The 19,802-nt window shown below is 34.2% G+C and overlaps 1 protein-coding gene across 3 annotated transcripts in view; it reads left to right on the forward strand.

Moving 5' to 3' along the window:
• Positions 1–19,802, forward strand: part of LOC150099408 (lipopolysaccharide-induced tumor necrosis factor-alpha factor homolog) — a 75,723-nt gene that overhangs the window by 49,130 nt on the left and 6,791 nt on the right. The window contains exons 1-3 of one of the 3 annotated variants that reach the window (XM_090404051.1): positions 4,541–4,631; positions 7,662–7,699; positions 17,083–17,233. In XM_090404051.1, the coding sequence (XP_090260177.1) occupies positions 7,687–7,699; positions 17,083–17,233 (164 nt within the window). In that variant the 5' untranslated portion in view covers positions 4,541–4,631; positions 7,662–7,686. Of the gene's footprint in view, positions 1–4,540; positions 4,646–7,661; positions 7,700–17,082; positions 17,234–19,802 lie in introns of those variants that run through there. The other 2 variants (XM_090404053.1, XM_090404052.1) reach the window with 2 other exon arrangements.

The following is a 19,802-nucleotide window of genomic DNA, read 5'->3' on the forward strand; positions in this document are numbered from 1 at the left end:
AGTACTTTGTTTTCAAAGTGTTCCATGTAAAAATTTGCTAACGTGGGGGAGAGGGGGGAACCCATAGCGGTACCATTAATCTGTTTGTAGAATTTCCCCCCCATGTAAAGTAACCTGCATTCATGGTAAATTGAAATAATTCAAAAATATCTGGGGGAAATTTAGACTTGATTAATTCAAGAGTGTCTATAAGTGGTACATTGGTAAATAGGGAGGTGACATCGAAACTAACCATTATGTCTGAATTTTTTAGGATTAGATTTTTAACCAGTGTTTTGAAATGGATAGAATTTTTGACAAAAGTAGAGGAGTTGCCAGTAAGAGGGGCAAGCGACTTAGCTAAATGCCGGGCCAGTTTATATGTGGGACTATCTATGCTATCAACTATGGGGCGTAGGGGAACATTAGTTTTGTGGATTTTTGGTAATCCATAAATGCGGGGTGTTTTAACATGAATTGGTTTTATTTTCTTGATGATTTCTTTGGGCCATGATGTCACTTTTTGAATTTTTTCAATTTACCATGAATGCAGGTTACTTTACATGGGGGGGGAAATTCTACAAACAGATTAATGGTACCGCTATGGGTTCCCCCCTCTCCCCCCCGTTAGCAAATTTTTACATGGAACACTTTGAAAACAAAGTACTTACCACAGCTACATACAAGCCACTAGTGTGGTTGCGCTATGTAGATGATGTGTTTGCCATCTGGCCCCATGGACAAGACACTTTGGATGCTTTTGTCACCTACCTAAACAGCCAACACCCCAAAATTCACTTCACAGTAGAAAAAGAATCAAATAACTGTTTACCATTTCTTGACACATTAGTCACCCGCCTTTCAGATGGATCACTATCTTTTTCTATTTACAGGAAGCCTACACACACAGGAAGATACCTACATAAACAATCACATCATCATCCAGTCCAACAGTACGGCATTTTAAAAACACTGACACACAGAGCCAGAGCCATTTGTTCTAACGATACAGCTCTGACCACTGAACTCCAGTACCTGCGCCATACGTTCTTAGCCAACGGCTACAATCCCTACAAAATAGAAAAAATACTACATAGGCCCATTACTTTGCCCCCCCCCTAATACACAAGAATACAACATGACCATTTCTATTCCCTATATCAGAGGTACATCGGAAAAGATAGCCAAAGTATTGGTGAAACATGGCCTTCGCACCACCTTCAAGCCTCATGTCAAGCTGGCAACTCTGATCCGCTCACCAAAGGATAAACTTCACCCTTTAGCACACCCAGGAGTGTATGAAGTTCCATGTGACTGTGACTTGGCCTATTATGGGCAAACAGGAAGATCAGTGAACATCCGCCTGGAAGAACATGAAAGATACATTCGCTACTATTACTATGGCAAGTCGGGACTGGCAGACCACGCTTTGGACACTCCTTCACACAGGATTAGATGGAGAAAAACGAATGTGCTATTTAGGAGTCGTTATAGATCTGAAAGACTATTTTTTGAGTCAGCAATGGCTTTGAAGAATTCTCCCAACCTTAACAAATATGGTTGCATTAATTTGCCAAAAATTTGGGAGACGGTTATCCTAAGAAAAACTCCTGGATAACTGCTGCTTTTTTTTTCCGTTAGAGGGCGCCAAAAATAGGACTTTAGATCTTTTGTCTTTCTGCAATTATATTGTTTCACTCAGTGTCGCGTTTACATGTGTGTTGTGCTCTGATGATGCTGATTTGAAAATCGGCGAAATATTAGCGTTAATAAAACATCCTTGTTGATAAAAGTGTTTGTGGTGTTGTTAATACCGTGAAAAAATAAGTAATGAACTGTTCTATATTGTTGCATTGGGCTTCTAACCATTTCATTTTATCCATTCTGACTGCTTTTTTCACCTCATTACACTTTCTTCTATATTGCTCGTCTACTTGTTCTGATGTATCCCTTCTTATCCTCAACATTCTTTTCTCCTGTACTAACTTCAGTGCTTCTTGTGTAATCCATTTCTTCTTGATCTTCTCTTCTTCTGGTACTGTTTCTTCAACTGCATCTTCTATCGCCTTAATTACTCTTTTCACTCTTAAATTCGAGTTTTTTTCTTTCTCCACACTTTTAAGTTTCTCTTCTAACATTGTTCTGTACCTTCTTCCTATTTCTACTTCACTTATCATGCTGTATCTCTTCTATTCTGATGTTGGGATTTATATATTTTTTTTTAATTTCAATTTGATGTTTGCAATCACTAAACTATGGTCCGAGTCTATATCTGCTCCTTCAAAGGTTCGACATTGCTGTACTGATGTTATCCATCTTCTTTTAATCATAATCATATCAATCATGTTTTTGGTTTTCTTATCATTTGATTGCCACGTCCATTTTCTACACTCCTTTTGTTGGAATCTTGTGTTACAGATCATCATCTCGTGGTCCACAGCAAATTCTAACAATTTTTCACCTCGTTCATTTCTTTCTCCGAAAAAACCATATTTTCTGGTGACTCTTTCCCAACCATCATTATCTATTCCAACTTTGGCATTGCAATCTCCTTCAATAATTAGTACATCTTGTTTTGGTATTGTTTCTATTGTCTCTGTCAGATCTTTGTAGAATAAGTCAATATCCTCATCGGTGCATATATCTGGACTATTGATACGTTGAATGCCTTTGCCTGAAATCTTGCTACTATGATTCGTTCATTAACTGGTTTGTAGCCTAACAGTGCCTCTCGAGCTCTTTTGCTAAGAAGGAAGCCAACTCCTGCTTCGTGCATGGTGTCATGTCCTGACCATATTACTTCCCATCCATTGATCTCTCCAGATGATGTCCATCTCATCTCTGCCAATCCTAGTATATCCCACCGATATCTCTTCATTTCCTCACGAAGTAGTTCTAATTTTCCTGACATCCAGAGTGTCCGCACATTCCATGTTCCTACTGATAACAGTTCTGTTAGTTTCAGTTTCTGTTTCCTTTCGATATCCCACTTTTCGATCCAACCCCAATTGCTCAATTGGTATCGTGGGCCTTGTTTATCCGGGCGACGCCCGAGCCGGCATGTTGTAGCTGTTGATTATATAAGCATCAGATAACAATCGTGTTTTTTTTTCTTTACGGTCAGAGCATCGGCACTCATCTGACCGACCCTCCTCCTTTATCCAGGCTTGGGACTGGCACGACACCCCTAAGGATCCCATGGCGGAGTTAACGAATATATTGTGTTTCATTAAGTTTGTATGGTATTTTGGGTGCGTGTTTCTTGTTCATAGTATGGTCCTTAGAGTTCTTTTCAGGCTTGTAGTTTGTAAGGTTTCTGTATTCAAAAGGTAATTTGTTTATCATGTCTGGGATGTAGAAGTTTCGCGTGGCCTTTCCGTAGTGATTATTATATTTATATGTGATATAATTAGTAGTCTGAGGTCTTGTTATACGGTATGTATTTCTGACTGTCCTGTAGTTGGCATCGAAATAATATTTTAGCAAAGCTGCATAGTGACATAAATGTTTTGCTGTCAGTATTTTGTGTTCTGACATTGCAATGTATATAAGGTCGTTATTTTCTCTTTGTTTCCAAAAGATCAGTTTTATCATTTTGTACTGTAGCAACATTAATCTATTTAATTTGTAAGGTGCACAGGAAGCATACGCTGTTATAGCGTATCTTAGTATATTTTGGCATAGTGCTTTGTATGTATATTAGTGTTTTTAGGCGTATGGGAACTACGTCTTTTAACCTGTAGAGTTTGCCATTTATTGTTCGGAGTTTGTTGTGTAGATGGTTTATGTGGCTATTCCAGTTCCTATCTGCATCGAAGTAAATTCCAAGGTATCGTATTGTTTCAACCTGAGTGATTGTAGTGGTTTTGCTGTTCTGTGTGTTTTTTATGTTGGAAAGTGGATATTGGATGGTTATATATTTGTTATTAACTGGTCGAGTCAGTGGATTTCTGAATATCATTAATTTTGTCTTACTTAGTTTAGGTGTATGGAGTTTTTCGTGAGCCAGTCTATGATCAGATTTATGTCATGTTGCATATTTTTTTGGGCCATGCTTGCGTTATTTTGGATGGATATTATTGCTGTATCGTCTGCGTATTGGAATATCTTACCTTTGGGTGGTAGCTGATTAATATCGTGCTTGTAAATAATAATAATAATAATAATAATAATAATAATAATAATAATAATAATAATAATAATAAACAATTCGAAAGAGCTTCAAGGCCTGTGAAATCTTAATCAAAATAACGAATAAGAGGCAAATTTATTGACTTTCTGCAAAACCCTTTAAGTAGTGCAATACTAATTGGTCACTTTTAAAACGTTTCAAAGCGAAATGTGCTTTTACTTACCAATGAAAAATAATGGATATTCATTATCCTTTTTTCAAATAGTTTTTGATGCAAATGAATCCTTTATACTCTTTCCTTCCATGCTTTTATACGTGTTAATGTAAACTTACAACGCTTCACCGTCTTACGGAAAAAATTCAAGATAAAAAAAAAAAAAGGAACCGCCTGTCATGACGTCGCAAAACGTAAGCATTTCTTTACGTGGGTGTGTGTATGCGCGCGTGTGTATTACTGTAGTTTAGTGTTTCGAAGTGCGGACGATTGTTAACTCGTTGGTTTCTATTTCCAAAGTTGACGGTAAGATAGTTTGTGTACGTTGATCAGTTGTGACACTGCTATTAATATAATCATTGTGAGTAGTGTGAAAGCACCTTTTTTTTAAAGATGAAATGTGAGATCTTGTGCTGTTTTTCCAGTTTAACAGTGATGCGAGTTATAATATGTTTCAAAATCTGATATCGTGGGTGTCACCCATGTTACATGCCAACTGTGTAGCTTGCACCCCACCACGTTGTAAAACTTATAATAGCCTTAATTTAACTTGGAGTATAAAATTTGAATAGAATTTCGTTTCTAGATTATTTCGTTTCTCTTCATTATGTGTTATTTAACTAATAATAACTCCTTTCGAGCTGGAGAAAGGGTGCAGAGATAGTCAAGTCAACATCGTTAACTCGATGTTGGTTATGGGAAGCTTGGAGGAAATGTTAGCTTACAGTTCAGTGAAATAGGTGGAAAATATGTATTATGATATTGACACTTAAGTTAGGAGATGTCACATGAATAATATGGATTGGACTGCGAGAGAGAAACAACGAGGTCGTACTAACCTAGAAGTACGACCTGTATAAGGGTGTGGTGAACAAGGAGTACATTTTTTACATGGAGTGGTGGCTAAGTGGAATGCGTTGTCGGGTGTGTTGTGAATGCTGAGAATGTGAATTAACGGTTCACATTTTGGTAACTCGAGGTTTCTTAATACCTATCTTTTGGCCTGAATGAATGCATATATCTAGCATACTTCATTGGTCGTTTGTTTTTGGCTGGCTAAGATTATTTACATCGTATTAAATTTAATTTCATTAAAAGTAATTAACGTGTAAACAAAGTGGTTGTATTATTATTATTATTATTATACAGGCACCTCTATGGAGTCCAAAGACTCATTCATTGCAGGAGACCCAATCTATCCACACTATTTGTCATACCTTTCCTTGAACCTATTAACAGACAAACCACTCACAACTGACTCTAGCAACCCATTCCACTCATTCACCTCTCCAAGCAAAAATTCTAGTCCTCCCCATCCCCCATACTAACCACATCTTTATTCAACTTCCAGGGATGACCCCTTGTTCTGGTCCCTCTAGCCAAGTACTGAAACATTTCCCCTGCATCAGTGCTATAAAACCTTTAAGAAACTTAAATGTTTCTCTCATATCTCCTCTTTTTTTCCTATCAACTTCTGCAATCCACACACATACCCTCAATCCATCATCATAAGGAGCATTCTGCAGGCTATTCACCATCTTCGTTACTCATCTCTGAATCTTTTCTACTGCTTCCCCCATTTTCAAGAAACTCGGGGGATCAGACTTGAGCATAGTTATCCAGATGTGGGCATATCAAGGCCTTATAAAGAGGAAGACCAACTTCCTTATCTCTACTTGTTAATGTGTTCTTCAATAGCCAAGTAATCTTATCGGCTACCTTAGCAATATGTCCTCTAAATCTCTAGCTTCATCTATTTCCTGTAGTACATTGCCATCAGTAGGATACACTGCTTTTAACCTATTTATTCTGAAATGCATAACTTAACATTTCTCAACATTAAACTGATACCCATTAACTTTTGCCCATACTGACAGCCTATTTAAATTGTCCTGCAAGCTCTCCACATCACCTTGATTAACTATTACTCTACCTAATTTTGCATAATCAGCAAATAACTGAATATTTCCTTTCAGGTTATTTCCTATATCATTTATGTATAAATTAAACAGCAATGGTCCCAGCACTGAACCTTGTGGCACACCACTAGTCACCTGTTTTTGCCTCGATTTTTCCCCCTCCGTACCACTTTTTAACATCTGTCTAGGAGCCACCCTCCTATCCACTTAACTAGTGTCATATCCATCCTCCATTTGTTCTAATTTGCTTAAGAGTTTCACAGTTTTCTGTCAAATGCCTTTGGAAAATCATAGTGTTGCCATTTCCTTTATCCAACTCAGCTGTTACTCCATTATAAAAAGTTAATAAGACATGACTGACCTTTCACAAAGCCATGTTGATCCTCATACAGTATCACTTTTATCTACCCATTCTTGAATTATCTTTTTGACAATTTTTCTAGTAATTTTACCACCATGGCTGAGATACTGATTGGTCTATAATTTGCTAATTAGAACCTCCCTTATGTAAAGGAATTATTTTGCCCTCTTTCCACTTACTCAGAACTCTACCAGATCTGAGACTTAAATTAAACAGCTTAGTTCAAAGACATTGCCAGTTCCCTTGCACATTCTCGCAAAACCCTAGCTGATATTCTATCTATTCCTACAGCTGTATTTACATTGAGATTCTGCAATATCCCAAGAATGTCCAATTCATACCAACAATTAGTGTCTGTCACATATGTTAAATTAGTAACCTCACTAGGATGATTGCAAAGTGGTCACTCAGTAACTCAACCATTTTATTTGCTTCCGTCTCCTCTTGACCATCATCACTCGTTAAGGTTAATCTTCCATAGTCATTCTTCTTCCTCTTGCCACATAACAAAAGACCTCTTTGGGATTTCCTTTGGCCTGCTTGACTAGATTCTTCTCATAATCTGATTTTACTTTCCTTGCCATGCTGGTCACCTTTCTTGCCTGAGCCTTGTACTCTTCATGAGCTTGTTGGTCACCTTTCTCTTTATATACCCTTCACAGCATTTTCTTCATCTGCAGAAGAAAATGCTGTGGAGATTATATATAGGAGTGGGATGTATAGAATGGAGTGTCCCCCAGCGATGAGGATTCAGAGATGTCATGTAATAATAATAATATTATTAATTATATATAAATATATATAGGGCATAACACAAATGATAATGAGATTTCTTTTCCCAAAAGTGGTATTCTTTGAGATTTTGATTAATTAAAAATAAATTAAAAACATATTTAAGACAGATTTTAAGACAGAGATGAACTGTTATCGAGAGAATAAAATTGCATACTTGACATAAATTATTATGATAGTTAATTTGATAACTTTATCTTTAAAAAAAAAAAATAATTGAAATATAGCAACCAGATTGTTCTAACTCCATATATTTGATTACAGGAGAACTCTCAATTTCCATATTACAATGGCCCAACCTGGTGAGTATTTATTTCACTAAAATATAATAAACATAAAATAAAATAAATAGAACAATTAATTTATAATGTAAATGAATTTATTTTTATTATGCAATACATTATGTTGATTAACGAGTGATCATCAATATGGATTCCAGTACTCTCCTTCTTCAGCAGGTCAATAGCCATAGAAACTCGTGAGTTGTGTTAACATTTCTGGGTCATTTTTGGTCAGGTCTGCCATAGGTTTTCTTACCCCTGCCACCCATGAAAAGATTTTTAGTAAACTTATAGCACATTTGTACCATAGATAGACTAAGGATTTTTTTAAAAATTAATTTTATATATTTTTGAAATTTATTTATTTATTTTTTTTTACATTATCAGGAAACTGCTCAAGAGATCAAACATGGAACTTTTTTTAACCACTTCAGGTGAAATCCATTCCCACCTACAATCACAAACATCTGTGCCCATGGCATGATTTGAATCTGTAGTCATTTGGTTTGACAGGTGGATATCTAATCACTTGTCCAATGAAGCCTGTCGTTTCACAAGAATATCATGAAATGGATTAAACATCAGCTTCATTGCATTCTGGTAAATAACCTCTTTCATCTTGCTACTCTCAAATTCTATCTATATTTTTACTGATAATAGTACACTCTATTCTTTTTGAAAATTCTTGTGCTGCTGAAATGATTGAAGAATTTCCAGCCAGAGATCAAACAGTAGTGCACATGCTTAAATTAGAATCCCTCTACATATATAGCCATGTGTTCATGGATTAAAAACTATTGGGAAGAAATTAAAATATAGAGGAGTGATGAGAGCTTGGTCCACCTTTACTATGAGTTGCCTCAGTCCTGAAGATACTTCAGGCACAAACTTTGTTTGCATACACTTGGATAAAGGATTAAACTAAATTTATTATACCAAACTTAGTGAGACAGTCATTTCAATTAAGATTAGGTCTATGGAGTAACGCTTCAGCACTTTATATAAATGTTCATGTTTATATGTGGATCCATGTAGTAACTTAGCATTTTACTATTGGATCCTGTGGTTAGCATTTTCGATTTCATGTTGTGCAAGGCCATATTTCATCTTATGCTGCAGATACATAAGATGAAATATTTGCATAATATTTCATTTCCAATCACTCTCCATGCATTGCAACACCCCAAACAGTGTGATTGGAGAGTGATTGGTGAGTGTAGAGACTGAATTGGTATGAGGGTATAGTTTGATATTTTTTGTGAGTGATAACCTCTCATAATGAGTTTTTTGATACTCCTTGAAAGTTAAATGTTAATAGAACTGGTCACATAAAAACACTTAGAAATGATCTGCTTAATGATTCATTCCATTCAAAATTGTTATTTTCAGACCTTACACATTGCAAGAGTCAAAAACCTCTACAGACCATAATGCATATCATGACTAGCTTTAAATACCTTTGGTATTAGTGTAATTACTTCACTTGATTCTTATATAGCTTCTAAAAATGACCTCTCATTCTCCCACTGCCTGTTATCCAATTCAGTAATTCCTAATATCTTATAGGTTCCTTTTGACAACTTGTCTCAAATATCACTCCTTCTGTCTTCCACTTTCTGCAGAATACATTTCCTTAGTTTTTCATTGTATATGCTTTTGGAACTCGATCAAAAGTGAATGATTGCAAAAACATTGCACTAGAATTAGGTGGCAGCGAAGGTCATTTACACCATTTTATGTAAATAGTCATCTGAAGCTTTATTTTCTTGAAGAAAATGAAGAGATGTGTGATATACCAGTAATTTGTAGCGAAATTGTGTGGTTTGTGTTGAATGCATGTTTTGCTTGGCTTTTTTTTTCTCCTCCATCTTATAAGTTAAAATTTGCAAAAAAAATAAATGGCAAATCATTTCTGAAATCTGGTTTCTCATGAGATAAACGTGAATATAATTAACAATAGTACTGATTTGTGGGCTGTTTTGTCAATTGATTTTTGAGAAGGTTATGTCCTTTATCAATGTTTTAAAATTGTTTACCATAATCATATATCACTTGGTAGTATTAGAGGTACTTAATTTTTCTTTTTTTTTTTATATCTTCAGTTTAGTGTGTGTCTGTGTGTAAATAACTGATATCACCAGTGTTTATATGAATAATGACCTGTAATGAATTTAACTGATGTCATTCCACAGATGGGAATTGAAATGTGTTTTTACTGTATGTGTACATCACTTGCTTTTGGGTATATCTAAACAATAGACACTCAGGTAACTCAAACTATTTTAATATTATTTGAAATATTTTATATTAACCATTATGTTCACTGCTGTATGAAGGTCTCTCAAAGTCCTCCATTCTGTCCTATCTTGATCTCTTCTATGCTACTGAGTTCTAGCTACTATATCTTTAATCTCATCCTCCCAAAATCTCTTTGGTCTTGTAACTTTTTCCGTCCTTTGGATACCATTTGGATATCATCTTTGTCCATTTTTGAGTGTTCCTTGCAATATAATTTGTCCATTGCAAGTTTGATCTTTTATGGCAATTATGTTTCACTCGTCTGAACTCTAATCTAAGTATTATGCTTTTCTTTCTCATTGATAATACCAAGCAGTAATCTTCCATTTTCCTTTGGGTAGTCTTCAACTTTAAAAAGAAAGATTTTGGTATTGTGACCACATGTTTTTTAAGATAAATAAAGATAAACAAACTCGACAAGTTTCGTATGTTGTTTGACTTACATCTTCAGGAGTTACAGGTAACTAAAAGTTTAAATACAAGAAATGAGAAATTACTTAAAACAGTCCATTAGATGTTATGGCAGTTTCTGTTACTGAAAACTTTCCTTTGAACTGCTAAACCACAGAAACCTATGCCTACAGTCTTCAACTTAGTTAGTCCATGTTTCACTTCTGTGTATCATTGGAAGTAGCACAACTGTGAAATATTTGGCTTTCGGGCAGATGGTGATGTCCCCTTTGATTTTTTTTCATTTTTCTCCAGAGGCTAACCAACCATGTTGAATTCTTTGTAATAACTCCTTGTGCACAGTCTCTTTTTATTCTGAGTATTATGCCCTAGGTAAAAAATCACAAAGAGAGGCTGTGAAATCAGTTTTCTGATGTTCCACCTGTACTGGCTTTTTAGTTATGGATTTATTATACATTACTTTTGTTTTGTCTTTGTTTATATTTTATCTTTTCTTTTTAATATCTGTTTTCAGTTCATTGATTGTTTCTTTAAGTTCTTTTGCTAAGATGTCTGAAATCATCAGATGGTGATTTTATATCCACCACTGGAATTATCACATTGGGGAATGTAAAAAAAGAATTTGAAGGCTACCATCAAACACTACTATTAATGTGCAGTGCTGTATTGGTAAACTTTAAATTACATTTTTAAGTAATTTTAAATTTGTTCAATATGGAATGGATTTAAAATATGTATGCACTACAAATCAGCAAACAGCTTTAGAACTCATTCTAGATGGTGTTGGCTTGAAAAAGTGCACCCTCTCTGGTGACTTAGATACCACCACCATTACTCTTCATTACTAGTTAAATAATGTGGAGAATAATGCATCATGCTACCTCCCTGATGTGTATGGTGTAAAATCTTGAACTGTACATAGCAAACATGGCTCATCAAACTTGCATTAACTCTAAGCCCACATTTTTGAAAAAAAGAGAAGGGGAAAAAAAGCAATATCTTTTACCCGATAACTTCCAGAATGCAACAAGTAAACTGATATCATGGAAAAAAAATTGATCCTTATTCCAGTTCTTAATGTAATTACAAGCAAAGAAATGATGAAGCGTCTTCTTGAATTGCAGTCTCTATATTTTGCATGCAAATCCACTAGTGTGCCTCTTTAGAATTTGATGTTACAAATCTTATGTTGTGTAAAGCTTTTCATTAAAATCATTAACTTCTGCATTAACTAATGGTATGTCTGTCCTCAACTAAATTCATATATAATCTAGAATATTTGGCCTTACCTCAGTGACAATAATCATCTGTTTTAATCAAATAAGTTTCATATTACAAATGAAAATAATTATTTTATGTAAATAAACTTTGTTTACAAACTTTTTTTCTTCACATATAGGTATTTTCAGTATGAAAAATGGAACAAAGGATAAGCATTAACAGTGCAAATATAAAATTGGAAGTTAAATGGCAACACATTTAACTTCTTAAATGGTTGGAAATAGAGGAGTGCTGTATTTATTTATGGTCTTGCTGATAAAAACAGCAAGACCATATTTTGCAAATTTTAACAAGAAAGAAATATAAGATCTGATATTCTATTTCCTGTATGAAAGTGTTCTTCTATTCCCACAAAATAAGCAAGCCTGCTAAAAAAATGTATGTGATTTAAGATATATCTTGGTTGTTTTGCAGTTCAAAACAAGTGTCCACAGATAAAAAAAAAAAAAAAAAAAGTAATCCAGTGAATGAATCTTCAGGGCATGAATATAACATTCCATGTCTCTTTCTGTAAAACTGAATTGAAGGCCTTCTCATTCTTTGCCAACCAGATGGCAAAGAATGAGGAAGTCCCAAAAGGAAATACAGTGATTTGATTTATAATGTAAACTTTGGCAGAACTAATCTCAGGTGGTATTACAGAATGGGAGAGGAAAGATTAGCTAAACAAGTGTTCTTTGTCAGGATGGCAGGAAAAGATCAAGAGGAAGACCAAGATGTAGGTGGATTGATACAGTAAAAAGTGCCTTAGAAGACAGAAATATACACCCTGTCCAAAAAGAAACCAAACTAAAATAGAAGACACTAGGTGCCACCTGTTGTATCTTTTTGTTGTCAAAAGTGGCAACTTTCATTAGTTTTGTGTTAACTGTTTATGACATTTGTTTCATTAAAAGCCGAGTTATAGTGCCAAGAGTGACAGTGTGTTTTGATTCACAGTTGGAAAATTAGTTTCAAACAGAGCTGCGATTGACTTTTATGTTAAACTTGGTAAAAGTTTTACTGAAATGCTTCAAAAAGCATACAGTGATGAATGTTTATCCCATACTAAAGTGTGCGAGTGGTTTAAGCGATTTCAAATTTTTTTGGACGGCCCGGCAATGAAAAGCCGGGCCGTCCAAAAACTGCACTGAGCGAAGTTAACATCCAAAAAGTGTGTGATTTCATCAAAGAAAACCCGAAATCGTCTGTGAGATTGATTGAAGATGAATTGGGGATTCCAAAATCAACTGTGCACAACATTGTGACCGAGAGTTTGGGCCCTCGTAAATTGAATTCACGATTTGTTCCCCACAAGTTGACCGACGACCAAAAAATGTATCAAATTGAACACTGCAAGGGCCTCATTAAAACCGCTCATAAGGACTGACTCTAACTTTTGAAACAATCGTTATGGCAAAATGTGGTGTTTTGAGTATGAGCCCAAAACAGAGTGCTGAGTGGAGACCACCAGAAGACGGGCATCCAAAAAAAGTCACTTGGAGAAGTCAAAAGTAAAGACAGTGCTGATTTGTTTCTATGATTCCAAGGCAAAGAGTTCGTTCCACCTGGCCAAACAGTCAGTGGTAAGTTTTGAAGCGATTGATAGTGAGAATTCGTTGCCTACGGCATGAATATCGTGACGACCGACCGTTCGTCAAAACATTGTCACTCTTGGCATTATAACTCGGCTTCTAATGAAACAAATGTCATAAAAAGTTGACACAACACTAATGAAGGTTGCCGCTTTTGACAACAAAAAGATACAACTGGTGGCACCACTAGTTTCTTCTATTTACTAAAAGTTCGGTTTCTTTTTGGACAGAGTATAAGATCTGATAATATTGGAATGTTGACAGATAACAGGCTAATATGGAGGAAAATTGTGATAGGAAATTAGTAATAATGAAACTTTTCATGTAACTATCATAAGATCTTGTACATTTCAAGAGGGTGTATATATATATGTATGTCAGGAATTTGATGACTAACTTTGGGTAATTCCATAACCCAGCTCTAAGGATAAATTCTTTGGTGTAGTGATGGTACTTCCATATGGTAAATACCATATGTCAGCGTATAACACGATATTCAAGGTTAAAAAAAAAAGATGAAACAAGGGATTGTCTTAACCTTTGAAAATCTGAACCTTTGAATTCCACAACAGAAGAAATTGTCAAGCAATCATCCAGCTCTTTACAGTAATATGCTGTGTTCTAATAAGGTTTTTGCTTTTATATTAATTAGCAGCATATTAATATAGATATAGTAATACATTTTATATATGTTTATATTTAATAAATGTATTCGATAGGGCAAGCATATGGTTATTTTTATTGTTGGTGTGATCTTCTGAATTACAATATACAAAACCCAAGACTGACATAACAAACATTATCAATTCTCTCAGTGGAAGGAAGGCATATGCTATGATTTATATGCTTTCATCATATCAGTGTGTGAAGCAGTCAGTGATAAGTGTCATGTGGCCGAGTATAGCTCAAAATGAAAGATTTTAAAATATTTTTTTGGGGGGGGGGGGATAATCATCTTATAAATCCAGTTGCCTTGTATGCTGGCATATATGGTTAGTCATCAATGTCCACATCAAAGGCTTTGGATGAATGTGTGTTGTGGTGAAGCATTCAGATTTCTCATTGCCTGTCTAGTTGGCTGAGTGGATTAGCCCACCTACTGCCAGACTAGTAAGCTTTGGGTTCGAATCCTGCAATTGGCATGGATGTTTTTCTTTAAATGGGAAATGAATTTTTGTTGCAAGACCACTATTTTGGAGGCCTTATTTTGGGAAGAAGTGAAGGATAATCTTAATAAAAGATTAAATAGTACTTGAACTAGCCCAGCATGCACTCTATAGTAAAGATCTGAGGTAGAACATTGTCATGATGTGAGAATTTTTATGATGTATTTCTTGAAGACCTGAAGGTTGTAATCATTGGGGAAAAACAGTATGGGGAAGACTGTTCCCAAGAGTAGAGGTGTAGGGAATTAAGGAGTTGGGACATTGGTTCGACGAGTTTGGATTCTAGATGTCTGTTTCTTCCATTAAACATGAGTATTCTCTCTCTTTGATTTTCTTTTGAATACTGTCTTGTATATTACTAGTTGGGTGCTTTATTATCATCCATCAGGAGACATCCATCTAGGGTAGCAATATGATGAACTCCACGAAATATCCAAATTCATATTTATACACCAACTAAATTAAATATCCTTAACTAAAACCAAAATGTGTCCAAAGTCAGATTTATATCTGAGGAAAGCACCTAGAAGAAAATCGATCCCACGGTCAGAGACCAACTAACTCAATTCTGTAGGGAGATAAATAGCAGGTGAACCAAATTTACTCAGCTGATTTGTCTTGTTCCAGGTGAATAAATTTATTCCCCTGGCTTCTCATCATACTAACCTTACTTGCTCTTTATCTAACTTTTTATATTTAATTTGTCCTTGCTTTACTAAAAATTGAATAGCCAAAATGTGATTCATATATAGGTGCGCCTGATTTTTGTTCTCTTGCATATTTTCATAATTTATGTTATTAATTTTCAAATTCAAATGTGTCACATTTATTTAATTTTTCTTGAGACTTAAAGTTGTAGTAGATTTATTGTCTGTAGGGTAGAGAACTAAGTTAAATATCTCCTATTTGAATATGAGGTTTAATACCACTTCCTTTACGTGGTCCTATAAACCTCATTATTAAGGTATATCTTTCAATTCTGACTGCTGATTTACACTTCAGTATAGGCTGGGATGGCATATCTGTATAGTGTAAATTAAATTTGTAAACGAAACTTAAGTTCCCTTTACAAATTTAATATTTTGAACAGTTTTCTCTTTTGGTACCTTGTCATGTGTTTTTCAGCAAAGCTTAGATCCATATAATATTCCCATGATTGCTCAACCACTTGTGAGATAAAAATCTGATCTCAGCAACCACCATTTGGGCTTAAATTCAGATTGTTGATCTGTTTTAGTAATTTTTCTTAGCATTTTCTCAGATATGCTTGTATAAATATTTCCTGGAACACTCAGTAAAGAAGTTCTATAACTCATAATTTTCCTTTTTCTAAATTGGTATGATGAATGTAATAATCATTCTACCAATTCATAAACTATGTGAATCACAATCGTTTGTGTTTTTTAACATAATCTGGAAACCTTGCTCTAGGAGGGAATGGAATATAGAACATTTTTCAAGCCAATTCAGGCTTCCAGTAAAAACTACTTTCACATCAGGCAATGAAATTCATCTCACTTACAGGAAATTGCAAAAATTTTCTGTTTGTAGGTATCCCACTGTAGGTATGATCTCACTGTACGTATCCCACTGAGGTATAATATGAATCTGTTAGTTGTAGAATAGGTATCCTGGTAGAAAGGCTTATATGTTGGTTATTCATCACTGTTCGTTTTAAGGAAATTACAATACAGACCAATTATTAATTATAATGTAAATAATAATTCAATATTTTGACAAAGTCAAATTGCCGTAATCAGGAAACATAGTACACCATATGTGCATGCATGCTAACATTGGTAAATGAGGCTAATGCATAACAACCGAAGTTGAGCCTCAAAGTTTTAAATAGTATTCCTAGTAGGCTAATAGACTTCTTTGATGGACTGAAGTTTGGAGAATGAGTACTTTCCAAATTTAGTCAATTTCATACAACCAAACATGTTGAGGTTTGCATATTTATTGAAAGTTGCTCAGTCCTGAAGATGCTTCGGACTTTGCTTGATTACACTTGGATAAAGGATTAAACCAAGAATATAATTTCTTGGTATCTTTAATTTATAATTTTTAGAGGTTTGCATCATTTCTTAAGACTGAGACAGATTCTAGGAATAATGTCATGCTTATATTTGCTGCAGTGCAGTACAGTAGGCTGAGTGACTAAAGTGGTGGGAATGTAGTCCTGTGCTCTTCTATAAGAACTACAGGAAAACAGGAGGACTACATCCAGTTCCACCATTATGTATCATACTGTACTGTGTTCCCTGATGATGGCAATCGGACTTTTCTGAAATATTGGAAATTTTAATTTATTGTAATTAATAATTAGTCTACATTGTAATTTCTTTAAAAATATAGTGATAGAGCAGGTATGTTAACCACTTGGCCAACAAACTCTAGTGACAAATTCCTGATTATATAGTGGTTCTACTGCACAATCAAGATAAGTCAGCTTAAAATATATCACTACATATTTCATTTACTCAACTGCTTTTACACCTTTTTCTGGCAAATTTCTCAGTGTTTTTTACCTCATTATTGACATGCTTCTGGTCATATTCCTCCTGGATATTTTCTATGACCGTTCTATTATTTATGTTATGATAGTGCAAGATAAATATATGATGTATAAATGCCTTTGTTATAATCTGTATTTTGAAATATTTCTTTCCAGGTCAATCAGTTGTTGTAGTTCAGCAACCCCAGTTTGGGGATGCACCTATGCAAACTATATGTCCAACTTGCAGGAACACTGTGGTGACTACAACAATTAAGCAGAATGGGTTAATGGCATATTTAGCAGCCTTCATTGTCTGTTTAGTTTTGTGAGTATAACTTTCTTTAGAAGTTAGCTGCTTTTGTATAACACATTTAAGATATCTTATGAAAAGTTCTGATATATTCTGGTAAAACTGATTTACCTCATTAAACTAAACCCAAATCTGGCATTTTAATGTCAAAATTTAGTTTAATACTGAACACTAATATTTTTAAATTTTTTAATTTTAATTTCATTAAAGTGATAATTGTTAAAGAAATTGACATGTACCAACTTACATGAACATCACATTGGCTGCTTGGTATATTATGAATGTTTAAACAATGTATACACTTCTGAGTCGAACAAATTGAATCTGTAAACACAGGTTGATCATTTCTTGGGAATATTAGTGTTCAGTTTTATTTCTCACTATATATTTGATTCAGATGTTATGCTTGGAATTATTTCTGAATTGAGTGTGTTGAGATTCTTTGACTTCTTTTGGCTTTAGAAGTTTTGTAGGAATCAGTGCTTTTTTTAAGAATAATCTCAGCTGCTGATGAAGAATGACAACATCCTTTAAGTTTAGAATATGAGATTTGTCCATAAGGAAAGTAAAAGTTAAGGAAAAATAAGAAAATGACTGCACAACAATTTTAAAAAAGTTAACTGGTTATATTTTGTATTTATCTTGGATAATACGAAGTTTTCTGGATCAAAAGAATTCCAAATTGCATAGATGTCTTTGACATAGCTCTGCCAAATTGCGGTTTTGGGGAGAAATATTGTTCAGTAGGTTGAAAGGATTCCATAAAGTACTTAGCAAGTGTGGGTGAAAGAGAATTTCCTTTGACGGTCTCATTTCATTTTGTTAGACAATTTCTTTCAAACAGCAGAATATTCAGAATGAATAATGAAATGAAATCTTTAATGATATAAGAAAGAAAATTTTGCTTAAATAATTCAGGCATCTGATAAAGGAATGTTAAAGAGCAAGACTAATCATAATATTATAAGGAAACTTGTAAAATGTTATTACATAGCCAGAACTTAAATTGGTCATCAGATCTATTTATTGTCCTTATGTGAGATAGTACTTTTTCACTGTACTAATCTTTTTTTTTTTTAAATTAGGAATTTGTTTGTTACCTTGCTAAAGTTGTTTGTACATTTTAGAATTTTTCTGTTAATTGTATATTGTCCTCTTTTTTAGATAACTTAAGTAATCCATTCTTTATACTTATAAAAACAGAATTAGTACACAATCACTGTAGCACACTATTTGACTAGACATTTATTTTAAAAAAAATTTAGAGTTGAAATTTTCAGGTTTTTTATTCTTATTTTATTTTTTAACAAGAACTATAATGTTTGTGACAAATTCATTCAAGCTATTCAAATAACTCAAATGGTAGTACTTATAACACATCATTCCATTTTTGGCTTTTGTATTCTAGACATGTTAATTTTATTTGTGCCTGATTTGAAATCGAAATTGAATTGATATAATAAACTTTAGTCATTTTACCTTCTGTGTTAGGCTTAATGTCTTGTCATGGTCAAGTAACTTAGTTTCTTTGAAATCTGATACTACTTATGCAGGACAGTTAATCTTATTTGCCTTATGTGCCATAGCTGTAAAGTGCATGTGTTCTTCTGGCCAAAGGAATGTTAAAGAGCCTGTTTGCAGGATGAAAAATCAGTTTCCAGGAGGGGAGACTAATTTCTGTCTTCATATTAGACTGGCTAACTCACCTTCAGTTAAAGTCCTGGTGAAGGTCCTTCACATATCCTAATCAGGATTTGAACTCGGAATTTTGTAACCAAAAGGCTTTGTCTTTATACTGACTTGAGCTATGGAGGTGACCAACATTTGTAAGATCCATTATCATGAAATTCCTTATATGTATCATTGGTGTGTGTGGGGGGGGGGAGTATAGGATGTTGTAATATTTTCATGTAGTACTATTATATCATTACTATCTTCATTCTGCTTGTCCTATCACAACCTGATTTTAATTCACCTGTCATTCCATTGAACTCCATCCAGCCAATACAGAATTCTGTGAAGCATTTTGCCAATAAAATTATTTGAATATTATAATTGAACCACATGGACAACTTCTTGTGTTTACCCTAAACCTAAGACTTCTTTAATACATCCGCACCAGGCATTGTTTTGTACATGTTATGCTAGTGCAGGAACTTGCTTTACTGTACGTTATGTCCCTTTTAAATTGTATTGTTGACTTATTTTGTTTAATTCGTAAACTGATTTTTGAAGGTCATCTTCATTGTCTTGTAATATAATCTAATCATTTATATAAAGCATTATATTGATAACAGTTCTGGTTAACTATGGAAAAACAATAATAAAACAAAGTATCATTGTTGTTTTTCCATATTTTAATAATATAATAATATATATATTGAAGAGTTGGATATAAGCTACATCACATCCCTGTCTGACACCTTTTCTATTAAATTATTACTTAACTATATTTTTGTCTCTTTATGGAAACTTTATATAGATTGTACCAAATTAATGGATATCCTTGGTTTTTTTTCATTGTATTCTATAGTTATTCTCTGCATTTTATCAAAAGCATTCTTGTAATCTATAAAGGCCATAT

This window comes from Typopeltis vanoorti, chromosome 14 (genome assembly GCF_054136105.1).
Source record: "Typopeltis vanoorti isolate ZY-2024b chromosome 14, IOZ_Tvanoo_1.0, whole genome shotgun sequence".
Classification (NCBI taxonomy): domain Eukaryota; kingdom Metazoa; phylum Arthropoda; class Arachnida; order Uropygi; family Thelyphonidae; genus Typopeltis; species Typopeltis vanoorti.